This window comes from Coregonus clupeaformis, chromosome 6, assembly GCF_020615455.1.
Source record: "Coregonus clupeaformis isolate EN_2021a chromosome 6, ASM2061545v1, whole genome shotgun sequence".
Classification (NCBI taxonomy): Eukaryota; Metazoa; Chordata; class Actinopteri; order Salmoniformes; family Salmonidae; genus Coregonus; species Coregonus clupeaformis.
In genome coordinates, this window is record NC_059197.1 from 5,065,422 (window position 1) to 5,077,940 (window position 12,519).

The 12,519-nt window shown below is 44.3% G+C and overlaps 1 protein-coding gene across 1 annotated transcript; it reads left to right on the forward strand.

Moving 5' to 3' along the window:
• Nucleotides 1–6,783: 6,783 nt before the first annotated feature.
• LOC121567537 (creatine kinase M-type) lies at nt 6,784–10,578 on the forward strand. Its single transcript, XM_041877662.1, has 8 exons — nt 6,784–6,888; nt 7,990–8,199; nt 8,408–8,562; nt 8,732–8,864; nt 9,007–9,178; nt 9,319–9,442; nt 9,639–9,828; nt 10,058–10,578. Exons 2-8 carry the CDS (start codon nt 8,010–8,012, stop codon nt 10,234–10,236), a joined length of 1,143 nt encoding a protein of 380 aa, XP_041733596.1. The 5' UTR covers nt 6,784–6,888; nt 7,990–8,009; the 3' UTR covers nt 10,237–10,578.
• Nucleotides 10,579–12,519: the final 1,941 nt, after the last annotated feature.

A 12,519-nucleotide genomic window follows, 5' to 3' on the forward strand; every position in this document is an offset into this window, starting at 1 on the left:
CTGTTCTCTCTGCTACTGCCGATGCATCAAGTCTGGAACCAACAGGACCCTGAACAGCTTCTACCTCCAAGCTATAAGACTGCTAAATAGTTAGTTAAGTAGTTAACCAATAGCTACCAGGAATATCTGCATTGACCCTTTTTGCACTAATCTCTTTTGACTCATCACATACGCTGCTGTTACTGTCTATTATATATCCCGTTGCCTAGTCACTTTATCCCTACCTATATGTACATACATATCAACCTCAATTACCTCGTACCCCTGCACATCGTCTCGGTACTGGTTCTCAGTGTATATAACCTAGTTATCGTTACTCATTGTGTATTTATTCCTTGTTATTATTTATTTATTCCTTGTGTTATTTTTTAATGTTTGATTTGTAAGCAATATTTTCACAATTGCATGCACTGACAGATCATTAGGATTTAGGATTTTATTTGGATCCCCATTAGCTGTTGCAAAAGCAGCAGCTACTCTTCCTGGGGTCCAGACAAAACATAAAACATGATAATGCAGAACAATAATAGACAAGAACAGCTCGTAGTAGCAGTAGTAGAAGTAGCAGTAGCAGTAGTAGTAGTAGTAGTAGTAGCAGGAGTAGCAGTAGTAGTAGTAGCAGTAGTAGTAGTAGTAGTAGTAGCAGTAGTAGTAGTAGTAGTAGTAGTAGCAGCAGCAGTAGTAGTAGTAGTAGTAGTAGTAGTAGTAGCAGCAGTAGTAGTAGCAGTAGTAGCAGTAGTAGTAGTAGTAGTAGTAGCAGTAGTAGTAGTAGTAGTAGCAGGAGTAGTAGTAGCAGTAGTAGTAGTAGTAGTAGTAATAGCAGGAGTAGTAGTAGCAGTAGTAGTAGTAGTAGTAGTAGCAGTAGTAGTAGTAGTAGTAGTAGCAGGAGTAGTAGTAGCAGTAGCAGTAGTAGCAGTAGTAGCAGTAGTAGTAGTAGTAGTAGTAGTAGTAGTAGTAGTAGTAGTAATAGCAGGAGTAGTAGTAGCAGTAGTAGCAGTAGTAGTAGCAGGAGTAGTAGTAGCAGGAGTAGTAGTAGCAGGAGTAGTAGTAGCAGTAGTAGTAGTAGTAATAGTAGTAGTAGTAGTGCTACTTGGAAGGGCGTTCCATGTAACCATGGCTCTATGCAATAATGTGTGTTACCTTAAATTATTTTTGGACCTGGGGACTGTAAAGTTAACAACTGTCACTCTACTAACATATTCTACTCTTCACACATAGCAGCACTTGAACACTTCGTCACATACAAAAATACATAAATACTTTGTTGTGCACACACACACACATACGCCAGTACACCAGAGGAGGCTAGTGGGAGGAGTTATAGGAGGATGGGCTCATTCTAATGGCTGGAATGGAATCAACGGAATGGTATCAAACACATGGAAACAACGTGCTTGACTCCGTTCCATTGATTCCATTACAATGAGCCCATCCTTCTATAGCTCCTCCCACCAGCCTCCTCTGCAGTACACACGCACACACTCCGATCACACAGGCGCTCTAAAACACAAGGCGCTCTGAGGAGCAGTTGTCTTGTGTGTGGAGACCCCTCCCCCTTCTCGCTCCCTCCCTGCTCCCTGGAGCTTCCACAGCAGGGGCTTAGGGAGGGTCTTATTAGTTCACAGGGACCCCCTGTCTCGTCCCCGCTGTTCCTCAAGCTGCTGCTAGTTTTACATAACGGTTCCTCCTGTCTGCCAGCCCAGGCAGCTGGAGCCCAGAGAGAGGATAAAGTGGCAGGCTAAATTGAGAGTGTGGCACTGGCCCAGAGTGCGTCCCTCTCTCTCCTTCTAGTCCTCTTTTCCTTCTCTATCGCCTCCTCAGTGAATCCTCACCAAGCAGACCCTGTCTGGTCTGGCTTCTGGTCTGGCTTCACACCAGCAGGGCCCAGGCACTCTGGTGGAGAGTCCATCATGTGTCATGGAGGCCTCAGTTGGCAGAGCGGGTGTGTAGACGTAATTCAGAAGAACACTGGAATAGTTAAATCAAACCTAAGCATGGACAGTATTTTGCATGTAGGTGTATTTTTGTGCTATATGGTCAAAACTCAAAAGGCAAAACTACAAATCTCAAGAGTTTGACAAATGAAATGACTGATTGGTTGACAAGATTGAATGTGTTTTATTGATTGGTTGATGGCCATTTGAAAAGGCAACCTGCCCAACATGCAGTCATGGTAATGCTGTTGACCATGGTGCGTTAATAATGAGCTTGGATGGGGGTTTTATTACATTTTACATTTTAGTCATTTAGCAGACGCTCTTATCCAGAGCGACTTACAGGAGCAATTAGGGTTAAGTGCCTTGCTCAAGGGCACATTTACGTCATTTAGCAGAGGGGGTTGACAGGGTCACACGGGAGGGGCATGGGGACATGGACAGAGACTCATTTGGTCAGTCATGTTAGGGGAGGAGGATAGGCATGGCACAGCTGTGAAAATGGACCCTGGGCATTGACTTAGATCAGGGGTGTCCAACTCATTTTGACCCGGAGGCCCCATTAGGTCTTCAACGAGGTCTGGAGGGCTGCAATGAAAATTGGTTATATTTCCTCACCGTCAAAATGAGCAAATAATTGTCCTCTATCAATCATTTTGGGAATTTTCGATGCTCCCTGACTGTCTAGCTTTCACTTATGTGATTATTATCGAGCTTGACACAGTAAACAAACTATGAATATAGGTACATTATTATTTCTACACAGTTTTGATTAGGTTTTAGTCATTTTAAAGTTATTTTCTTACTCAAACCACCCGTTTGACACCCCTGACTTAGAGTCAGGACACTGGGAGTACCTCCCCCTATACTCACTAAACATACATCCATGTACACACACGCACACACACACACACACACACACACACACACACACACACACACACACACACACACAGAGAGACTTAAACCTTTCTACAACAAATGGTTTAGAGCAGGGGTTCCCTAACCTTTTTCCCATGTATTATTGTTTATTGAGATAGCATATATTAAATACACCACCAGCTTGATTTTGTTTAATTTGAGAGACCTAGGAAAATGTTGTTGTTTTGAAGCTCATTTCCTGCAATTCTACGTAGTTTAACATAATAATAATAATAGATAAGGAAAATAAAGTCTAGACCAGATTCCCGGACATACACGATATACTGTTTCCAAAAGTATGTGGACACCCCTTCAAATTAGTGGATTCGGCCATTTCAGCCACACCAGTTACTGACAGGTGTATAAAATTGAGCCCACATCCATGCTATCTCCATAGACAAACATTGACAGTAGAATGTCCTTACTGAAGAGCTCAGTGACCTTTTTTATTTTTTTACCCCTTTTTCTCTCCAATTTCGTTATATATCCAATTGGTAGTTACAGTCTTATCCCATCGCTGCAACTCCCCTACGGACTTGGGAGAGAAGAAGGTCGAGAGCCATGCATCCTCCGAAACACGACCCCGCCAAGCCGCACTGCTTCTTGACACACTGCTCGCTTAACCCGGAAGCCAGATGATTCTGTGCTTCCAACTTTGTGGTAACAGTTTGGGGAAGGCCTTTTCCTGTTTCAGCATGACAATGCCCCCGTCCACAAAGTGATGTCCATACAGAAATGGTTTGTCGAGATTGGTGTGGAAGAACTTGACTGGCCTGCACAGAGCCCTGACCTCAACCCCATCGAACACCTTTGGGATGAATTGGAACGCCGACTGCGAGCCAGGCCTAATCGCCCAACATCAGTGCCCGACCTCACTAATGCTTGTGGCTGAATGGAAGCAAGTCCCCGCATCAATGTTCCAATATCTAGTGGAAAGCCTTCCCAGAAGAGTGGAGGCTGTTGTAGCAGCAAAGTGGGGGACCAACTCCATATTAATGCCCATACTTTTGGAATGAGATGTTTTAGTCATGTATGTCACGACTTCCTCCGAAGCTGCCACCTCTCCTTGTTAGGGCAGGCTTCGGCATTCTTCGTCACTGGCCTTCTAGCCACTGCCTCTCCTCATCTCATCATTCCATTTGTTTTGTCTTTTTCATTACACACACCTGGTTCATATCCCCTCATCAGTACCTGTATAAGTGTTCCCTCTGCCCCCTTGTCTTTGTGTGTGATTGTTTATTGTGGAGGATAGCTAAGCTCGGTGGGATATTTCCCTGTGTGCCTTGTATTTTCCAGTGCGCCTGTTTTGCGCACTAGAGTGTTTGGCGCATTTATGCGTAACTCTGTATTTGCGGAATAAAGCCTGTTATTCTGTGATTTACCCTCCTGCGCCTGACTCCTTCGACATCAACTCATCACAATGTAGTGTATTTTATTTTACAGAAAGTGAATAGATCAATTGATAGCGACAGAGTCACACAAGATTACTTCCCAAGCAAAGTCTAATTTCTTCGACTCCTCGCCTTTGGAAAGTCATAGTTTAGCTTCTGAATGTCATAATGACATATTGTCATAATGATATTCCCATGTGCATCAGTCGCATCTTCCTCTGGCATTTTACCACTTGTTTCTAGCCCAAAGCATTGCAGATTTATGCTTCGTTTTAGATCAGTACAGTTTTTTTTACCCCTCAAATCAAGGAAGGTCCCACGCCCCCCCACGAAATCTTGGCGTCCGCCTATCGGGGTAGCTTCCCCTAAGATGGGAACACCTGTTTTAGAGAATGCCTTGTACCACAGAGAATAGCAAGCTTGAAATATATTGCGGAGACACATTCCACTTCCCTCATTAAAAAATATGAACTTGGTAATTGAAATATGAACCTGGTCATTCTTCACACATTTGGTTATTACATTGCTATGACCAGGACCCCTCAGTAGTGTTGCAATAGAAAATCAATAAGTACTGAATTTAGCTTCTCTTGGCTGCGCCCTACTTTGCATAATGGGAGGGATTAGTAGTGTTTGCCTCACACCCATCAACAATTTTGTTGTCACATGGGCTCTCTTTGATTTAATATCTGTCAGTAATTGACACAAGGCATCTGCAATATCTAAAAATAATTTTATATAAAACCACTGGCTGGCACCCAATTTTCATTTTGTATTATGTAAGGTTCATTTCCCATATAAGACCGAATTTTGACCGAATTTTGTAATGATCAACTTAATAATACTTTTGATAATACATACTGAAGGAGGCTTGTGCACAAGGCCTGGACAATCAACCTCTATCACTCTTACCCTCTCTAAATCTGCTTCAGCAAACTTTGGTTGTATACAGTAGATGCTTTAAATTCAATCTTATGCTGTACTTCCAACCAAAGACCCTTCTTCTTCTTCGATCTGTGTTTGCATGTTTGTTATGACTATCACTCTATGGGGACACAGTATATTTCTTTGGCAGGGCCCTGGCATGCTGCTAGAAATAGACATGAAGGCATAACTTATCTATCACAGTTGGGAGATTTGTCCTGACAGAATGGTTGGCACAAAAGCTCAGCATGGATTTGTAAGTAAGGCACACTGAAGTGAGGGGCTTTCATCCTTTTGTGTGCGCAATCCACGGCAACAGCTCTGCTAGTGTGTGTTGGACATTTTGGCATTGTCTTCTAGTGTATTCATGCCAAAGCTCAATACTGCATTTGTAGTTCTTCTCAGTAAATGTCAAGCGACAGATTTATACCTACGCTATTCTCACTATCCTCATCTGATAATAAAGACAAAAGAAGATGCCCCCCTCCCAAGCCAGTCTGTACATAACGATAACCAACGATAACCATAAAAGTCCAAAAGTGGTACGTTGGCCAAGTAAGTTGTGTCAAGGTATAAAGTCAGTGGAGTGTTCTGTACTGGCATCCCTGATTCAACTGGATGGGAATATGGAGGATACAGTGAAGAGGTAGAGAAGGATAAATGAAGAGATGGAGAGCAAAGATAAGATATCATTTCTGACAGAATCACATCATCTTCACCAACATTTGGACCTTGAGAATTCTTGATAATAAGAAAAGCACTAGTTTGTTAAATTTACCCAAAATAGGCCTGTTTACGTCTGCCTGACATTGTGCCACTTGTTCATTCCATCTAGTCATTGAGCTGGGAGACACAGCGGCACTGTGCGGAAGACTTGTTTTAAACAATCTCCTCATTAAAATAGTTAAACCTTGTGTGAAATCACATTAAGCCTTGATTGACTATGAGCTTCAACAAAAACCTCTGCGAAGTCCAATTGCTCTGAATCCAAGTGGAGTGTGTGACAGTTCAAGTTTGTGGTTCATATTGTCAGGTATCGTTTATGAAATGCTCTATGAAGTGGCTTTCTCCTTTCTCCCCTTCCGGTTCGCCATCTCTCTCAAGGGACCATTACCATATTCCTATGCAAAATTGTATCACTTTGACTGATTCAAATTAGGACCAAGGGGGTGGGAATACACACCAAACACACTACAGATGAATGAGAGGGAGCTCCAATGACTGTAGGGGAGAACTTCCATGAAATCCCACAACTAGTAATATAATATATGCCATTTAGCAGACACTTTTAGACATAGTAGTTATTTGTTCCCCCAGGACCCCTCAATCTCTCAGTGTGAACACTTACAAAGGTGTCCGCGGAGAAAGTGTATTTCTTTTACAACTGTCGCTTTACTTCAACTGTCGCTTGCAGCCCCTCTTTCAACCCCCAACCTCAAGTAGCTAATCAGAGGAGGAGGGGGACGTTGCCGTTCAGGGGGTAGGCACAGCTGTTGTACAGTCTCGGGTGTTGTGATGTAAGTTCTTGCCTTTTAGAAACTAAACTGGGCATCAGGGGTTGTGGCTGTCCAATCGAGTGAGAGAATTCAGAGACAAACCAGCCAATGGGTGCAAAGGTCTGGGTATATAAGCTAGGGTCTAACACCTGTCAAAGTTGGGCAACCCCTATATTGGCTTTGGTGGATCCCGGGACCATTACCTCCTTTTCTTCTGTGCAGGTAAACCTACTAGGCAGCAAGCTTCTGGAACAGTAGAAATGAGGAGAACTCCTGAAAAACAGCACCAAAAGAAATTAGGAATTTTAAACAAACACGTTACATAAATAAAACCTCTCTGTTGCTGCACTATTTGGAATCCTGAAATCGGTTCTTCTTGTTTTTTGCATTGGACACCTCTTCAGTTTCTTGCAGCGTTTCCTAAAATGGAAGATATACAGTTTTTTTCTTCTTTAAACTACTTCTTATGCGTTTTTACTCATCATCCTCTTGAGTGCAAACTGTAACTTTGTTAAAAGTTTTGTCGGTAAAAGAGAGCACTAGTTTAAAAACAGCCATGATCACTAACGGCTGTTGTAGAGGAAGGATAGTCACAGGACAGCGGCTGGTTGATTTGTTACCAGTGGTAATCTATAGATGACACAGAGTCATTTTAGATATTTTGCAGAAAAAAACATGCAATTTGAAGTATTGAATTTCTATAATGTCTGCAATTGTTCCTCAGCATGTTTGTAGTTTTTAATCTGTGATCCTATTCATTCTGATATGAAGGTCAGTTGTGCTAATGACCGGAGAATGAATCAAGTCAGTCTCTGAAACTCTCTGGTACGTCCTACTGGGGGGTAGCCAGACTAGGCTCCAGTGGTGGTGTTTCCCTTGAAGGAATGGAAAAGTGGCTTGCATGCCAGTGTCAGAGTACAGCCACAGCAAGATGGCCTGGTCTAAAAATACCTTCTGCTGCCAAGTGCATAAAAGCACGTAGATCACACCCCTGTCACTCTCTGTGGAAACATGAGGCGGTGGCTGGAGGGGGCCAGGAGACTGATAGATAAGACACTAGGAGACTCAGTACTACAAACCACAAAATATGGTACATTTAGTGGTATTTGTTGTATTGTTAGGCCATTGCTAGGACAGTTCCTTGTGATTTTTTTTTCTGAAAACCCATCATGCTCTCTTTTACAAATTGTGGCACAATTCTGTTGCTAGGGACCCAGATATTGTTCTCTCACCATTCTTGAATGTTTAGTTGGGAGGGCTTTGTTACTGTGTGCCAGATCATCCTACATAGATTCACACTTCTACCCCCCCTCCTTTTTGCAGGACAAAAGAGAGCCGCAATCATGACGAAGAACTGCCACAATGACTACAAGTTGAAATTCTCTGACGATGAGGAGTTCCCAGACCTCTCCCTGCACAACAACCACATGTCCAAGGTGCTGACCAAGGACATGTACAAAAAGTTGAGGAGCAAGTCTACCCCCTCCGGTTTCACCCTGGACGACTGCATCCAGACCGGTGTGGACAACCCTGGTAAGACTCGGAAGCACACACACAGGAAGATCCGTCAGGGCCATATGAAGTCTCTGATTGGTGGCTGAAAACAAAATATTCTTAGTGATATTAACTGATACACTATTAGCATGAAAAATGAGACTGTTGGTAGTGCATTTTGTTGGTAGCCTTTTACATGTAGTTTTCCTGTGGCAATAGTGCTCACCTATTCTCCATCTGTCTGCAGGACACCCCTTCATCATGACCGTCGGATGCGTTGCTGGTGATGAAGAGTGCTACGAAGTCTTCAAGGATATGTTCGACCCAATCATCTCCGACCGTCATGGAGGCTACAAGCCCACCGACCAGCACAAGACCGACCTGAACTTCGAGAACCTGAAGGTGAGTGAAGAGAGTGATCATGACAATCACATTTCAAATTTTGAGTTGCTCCTTTTGCATGCTTGATTTTTTAGCTAATATATAAGGCTGCAGTGGACCGTGGTGACTAGATAGCATTTGAATGAGTTATATGTGTAGAGTGACATAACATTAATTTCCCCGTTTGCAGGGAGGTGATGATCTTGACCCCGCCTACGTTCTGTCTAGCCGTGTGCGTACCGGCCGCAGCATCAAGGGATACACCCTGCCCCCCCACAACAGCCGTGGCGAGCGCAGAATGGTTGAGAAACTGTCCATTGAAGGTGAGTGTCTGCACTATAAAAATCAGCACTATAAATCAGCACTATAAATCAGCACTATAAATCAGCACTATAAATCAGGGTCAGCTGTGCTGACTTGAAGCACGACCATGTCAATCTCATGTTTATGTCTTTCTCCCCTCAGCCCTGGCCACACTGGATGGTGAGTTCAAGGGAAAGTACTACCCCCTGAACGCCATGACCGATGCCGAGCAAGATCAGCTGATCGCCGACCACTTCTTGTTTGACAAGCCCGTCTCCCCCCTGCTGCTGTCCGCTGGTATGGCCCGTGACTGGCCCGACGCAAGAGGAATCTGGTGAGTGCCCAGGACACAGGCTTATACCAATACCCAAACAAAAACAATACCATTTGTGAAACAAGATAATGTATGTACAGTATGTCCCACAGTGTATCATAGTGGTGTGTCATGTAATACGTACTCCCTCCTTTCTGAAGGCACAACGATAGCAAGAGCTTCTTGGTGTGGGTGAACGAGGAGGATCACCTGCGTGTCATCTCCATGGAGAAGGGAGGCAACATGAAGGAGGTCTTCAGACGCTTCTGCGTTGGTCTGCAGAAGGTACGCTAGCCACAGAGCCTACAGGACTGACACACTGTCAATAACTAGATTGTTCTTTATCGCTTGTTCACAATGATGGCAGCTGGCTTTTCTTATAGTCAATAGTCGAACACACATCACTTTCGGTTGGCTATTCTCCCCTGAAAACGCACTCACTGGGACATTCTCGTCTCCTGTCCTTCTCTACCTTGTGCAGATTGAGGCGGTCTTCACGAAGCACAACCACGGCTTCATGTGGAACCAGCATCTCGGCTACGTGCTGACCTGCCCCTCCAACCTGGGAACTGGCCTGCGCGGTGGCGTGCACGTCAAGCTGCCCAAGCTGAGCACACACGCCAAGTTCGAGGAGATCCTGACCAGGCTGCGTCTGCAGAAGCGCGGCACAGGTACGAGCTACTCTCAAACTCTCTTTACAGTCTTAATGCACAAAGTCATACTGTACCTCGCAATAGTTATTATAATGTAATTACATTGCCATTACATATGCATCTCTGGAGGTGACTAGCAAAGCCATATTGAACCTGACTAGCCAAGCCATATTTAATCTGACATGTACATCATTGAACACCAGTGTTGAGGATTATGAAGACTCACCTTTGACCTCTTTGCCTGCAGGTGGTGTGGACACCGCCTCCGTGGGTGGAATCTTCGACATCTCCAACGCTGATCGTCTGGGCTCCTCAGAGGTGCAGCAGGTGCAGATGGTGGTGGATGGCGTCAAGCTCATGGTGGAGATGGAGAAGAAGCTGGAGAAGGGAGAGGCCATCGACGGCATGATCCCCGCCCAGAAGTAAAGCGGCATTTGTGCTTCGGTGTTTTTTGTATTATAAAAATGAGTAGCCTTGTCATCACACGGGCAGGAGACTGCCTCCCTGGACTTTTCCTAAAGACACTCCACTCTGATCAAACTATTTTTTCCTTCCTTCATTCTTTCTCTTCATAATTTTTCTTTCTCCTTCCTACGGTGACTTTTTACCATCTGTCCCGTTCTTTCTGCAACATCCTGGGATCAAAGTACCATCGCATAGTCTGGTGCCAGCCAAGGGCCATCGCTATGTGTATGCACCTAATCTTAAATCAGTTTTTTGGTTGTAAAATGTATTGAGCAAATAAAGCAAACCCCAGTTAACAATCAACCCCACTGTCTGATGTATGGTCTCGAAATACACTCACACACACACACTCAGTGGGCGCACACACACACATCACGCACACACGCTACAGCAGCCCCGTAAATGCCCTAAAACCATGGTACAATAAACAAACTTCTTACATACAGTGCATTAGGAAAGTATTCAGACCCCTTCCCTTTTTCCACATTGTTACCTTACAGCCTTATTCTAAAATACATTTAAACAAAAAAATCTCAAATCTACACACAATACCCCATAATGACAAAGCGAAAACCGGTTTAGATTTTTTTGCAGATTTATAAAAATAAAAAAATGAAATACCTACGTTTTCAGACCTTTTGCTGTGAGACTCAACATTTAGCTCAAGTGCATCCTGTTTCCATTGATCATCTACAACTTGATTGGAGTCCACCTATGGTAAATTCAATTGATTGGACATGATTTGGAAAGGCACACACCTGTCTATATAAGGTCCCACAGTTGAAAAAACCAAGCCATGAGGTCGAAGGAATTGTCCGTAGAGCTCAGAGACAGGATTGTGTCGAAGCACAGAACTGGGGAAGGGTACCAAAAAATGTCTGCAGCATTGAAGGTCCCCAAGAACACAATGGCCTCCATCATTCTTAAATGGCAGAAATTTGGAACCACCAAGACTCTTTCTAGAGCTGGCCTCCTGGCCAAACTGAGCAATCAGGGGAGAAGGGCCTTGGTTAGGGAGGTGACCAAGAACCCGATGGTCACTCTGACAGAGCTCCAGAGTTCCTCTGTGGAGATAGGAGAACCTTCCAGAAGGACAACCATCTCTGCAGCACTCCACCAATCAGGCCTTTGTGGTAGAGTGGCCAGATGGAAGCCACTCCTCAGTAAAAGGCACATGACAGCCCGCTTTGAGTTTGCCAAAAGGCACCTAAAGGACTCTCAGACCATGAGAAACAAGATTCTCTGGTTTGATGAAACGCCAAGCGTCACGTCTGGAGGAAACCTGGCACCATCCCTACGGTGAAGCATGGTGGTGGCAGCATCATGCTGTAGGGATGTTTTTCAGTGGCAGGGACTGGGAGACTAGTCAGGATCGATGGAAAGATGAACAGAGAAAAGTACAGAGAGATCCTTGATGAAAACCTGCTCCAGAGCGCTCAGGACCTCAGACTGGGGTGAAGGTTCACCTTCCAACAGGACAACAATCCTAAGCACACAGCCAAGACAACGCAGGAGTGGCTTCGGGACAAGTCTCTGAATGTCCTTGAGTGGCCCAGCCAGAGCCCAGACCTGAACCCGATCTAACATCTCTAGAGACCTGAAAATAGCTGTGCAACGAACGCTCCCCATCCAACCTGACAGAGCTTGAGAGGTTCTGCAGAGAAGAATGGGAGAAACTCCCCAAATACAGGTGTGCCAAGCATGTAGCGTCATACCCAAGAAGGATGTAGCTCAGTTGGAAGAGCATGGCGTTTGCAACACCTGGGTTGTGGGTTCGATTCCCACGGGGGGCCAGTATGAAAAATACAAAAATGATGTATGCACTCACTAACTGTAAGTCACTCTGGATAAGAGCGTCTGCTAAATGACTAAAATGTAAATGTAAGACACGAGACTGTAATCGCTGCCAAAGGTGCTTCAACAAAGTACTGAGTAAAGGGTCTGAATACTTATGTAAATGTGAGATTTCAGTTTTTTGTTATTAGCAAACATTTCTAAAAACCTGTTTTTGCTTTGTCATTATTTTACATTTTAGTCATTTAGCAGACGCTCTTATCCAGAGCGACTTACAGGAGCAATTAGGGTTAAGTGCCTTGCTTAAGGGCAGACAGATTTTTCACCTAGTCGGCTCAGGGATTAGAACCAGCGAACTTTCGGTTACTGGCACAACGCTCTTACCCACTAAGCTACCTGCCGCCCATTATGGGATATTGTGTGTAGATTGATGAGGGGGAAAAAACGATT

Coding starts and splice junctions, on each gene's coding strand:
- LOC121567537 (XM_041877662.1), top strand. CDS start 8,010: ATGACGAAGAACTGCCACAATGACTACAAGTTGAAATTCTCTGACGAT. Junction 8,563..8,731: donor TGAACTTCGAGAACCTGAAG/GTGAGTGAAGAG, acceptor CCCCGTTTGCAG/GGAGGTGATGATCTTGACCC. Junction 9,179..9,318: donor CCCGACGCAAGAGGAATCTG/GTGAGTGCCCAG, acceptor TCCTTTCTGAAG/GCACAACGATAGCAAGAGCT.